The 1610-nt window shown below is 62.0% G+C and overlaps 1 protein-coding gene across 1 annotated transcript in view; it reads right to left on the bottom strand.

The window, feature by feature from the left end:
- Positions 1-1160: 1160 nt before the first annotated feature.
- The window catches only part of CFAP45 (cilia and flagella associated protein 45), a 32008-nt gene continuing 31558 nt past the window's right edge, over positions 1161-1610 (bottom strand). Inside the window, 1 exon segment of the mRNA XM_009880804.1 lies at positions 1161-1284. Coding sequence (XP_009879106.1) covers positions 1161-1284 — 124 coding nt within the window.

The raw sequence follows: 1610 nt of genomic DNA, 5'->3' as shown, positions 1-1610 counted from the left end.
ACGGAGCCCCGCCCCGCGCGGGAGTGGTGGAGAAGCCACTCCACCCCAGCTAGCCGCCCGTCGGTGGTCACAGCCCCCCTCGGTGTGGCCAGCGCAGTGGCTTTGAAACCCTCCAGGCTGAGCCTGGCCTAGAACAAGGCTGTGACTGTCTGGCCAAGGCAGTGACCGAGAGTGACACGGCTGGTGTGTAGCCGCTGGGGACTGGGGATGGCGGTGTGGGCAGCCCAGCCTGGTGCTGGGCATCACAGATGCTTTCTGGGCTGGCCACGGGGGCCGAGGCCCCAGGGGTCCCAGAGAGCTTGGTGGCCGTGAGGGCTTGCTCGGGGTCAGGTCTGAGGCGGCAGATGCCCAGCAGTGCCCCTGCCCCAAAAGGGACAGCGCAGCCCCGCAGCGCCTGGCTCCATCACAACATGGGGACACACAGCAGCTGGAGAAGAGACAGTGAAGAGATAACAAGAGGCTACGGCATTTCGTCCTCCCTATTTACCCAGCCTGGACGAGGCTCAGGGCTCACAGAAGAGTCCTCTGAGCCATCCCCCTGCCCTGGGCAGTCTCGCCTTTGCCAGCTCTCCTTATTTTTCAGCTGCTCTGACAATTAATCAGAGCCACTCCTGCGGGATCCCGGCCCTCTGAAGCTGCCAGTCCCTATCCGAACAGATTTTAAACGTTTGCATCATGCTCCAGTCTCTTTGCTTTGCCCCTGAAGAAGGCGGCTGCTGCAGGGCCTGGAGGTGACACCTCGGTGAGAAGTTGCCACTGCTAGGGCTGATGCAGCCAGGGCCAGAGCTGTGTGCGTGGAGAAGACCCTGCCTGGCTCATGGGGACCCTACCTGAGCCACCCCACGCAGGCTGGGAACACCCGCTCTGCTCCGAGCTGCTTCAGTGGTGACACCGAGCTGTGCTGAGGGCCTGGGGACACTCCTGGCCCCTCCGAGGACACAGACCACCTCTGACATCTCTCTCCCAGCAGATGTGGGGAGATGGGCAAGGGGTGATCTCTGTCCCAGGAGCAGGCAGGTCACACAACAAGCCTTTGGGCTACTCCAGCCTCAAGGGCAGCTCCTGGCCCACAAACCCGAAGCGAGAGAAGGATCAAAGACACCGGCTGCTCCATAAACATCTCTGTTCATAGAAAACTCAGCCTAAGAAAATGGAAACCCTTAAGTTGCTGGGGAACCAGAGCTCCGCTGCTTGCGGGGCTGAGCCTGGCCAGGGGCTGTGCTTGCTCGGTTCAGGGCCCTCCGCTCCACCTGGGCGCAGTACTTCTCGGGGATGCCGGAGGCTCTGCAGAGGAAAGAAATCATCAGGCACTCTGTGCTACGCCGGAGCTGAGATCTAGGACTACGGCTCCAGAGCAGATCCTGTTTGATGAGGATGCAAAGGGACCTGTGAGGTGGCATAGGGGACAGGAGATGGTGGGAAGCCAGGAAGGACTCAGGGACATGCAGGGAACCAGGGAAATAAGCAGCCACTGGCAGCACATCACCTGAGCTCCTGCATCTTCTGCTGCTTGAACTGGGCGATGCGCTGGCTGCGCTGGCGCCTCCTCCTCTCCAGCCGCCGGCACTCCTCGAAGGTGGCCACCCGCTCCTGCGCCAGCCGCCGCTGCC

Source organism: Charadrius vociferus, unplaced genomic scaffold, assembly GCF_000708025.1.
Source record: "Charadrius vociferus isolate BGI_N301 unplaced genomic scaffold, ASM70802v2 scaffold1863, whole genome shotgun sequence".
In the NCBI taxonomy this organism is placed as follows: Eukaryota; Metazoa; Chordata; class Aves; order Charadriiformes; family Charadriidae; genus Charadrius; species Charadrius vociferus.
This window is presented reverse-complemented; position numbering and strand designations above follow the sequence as displayed.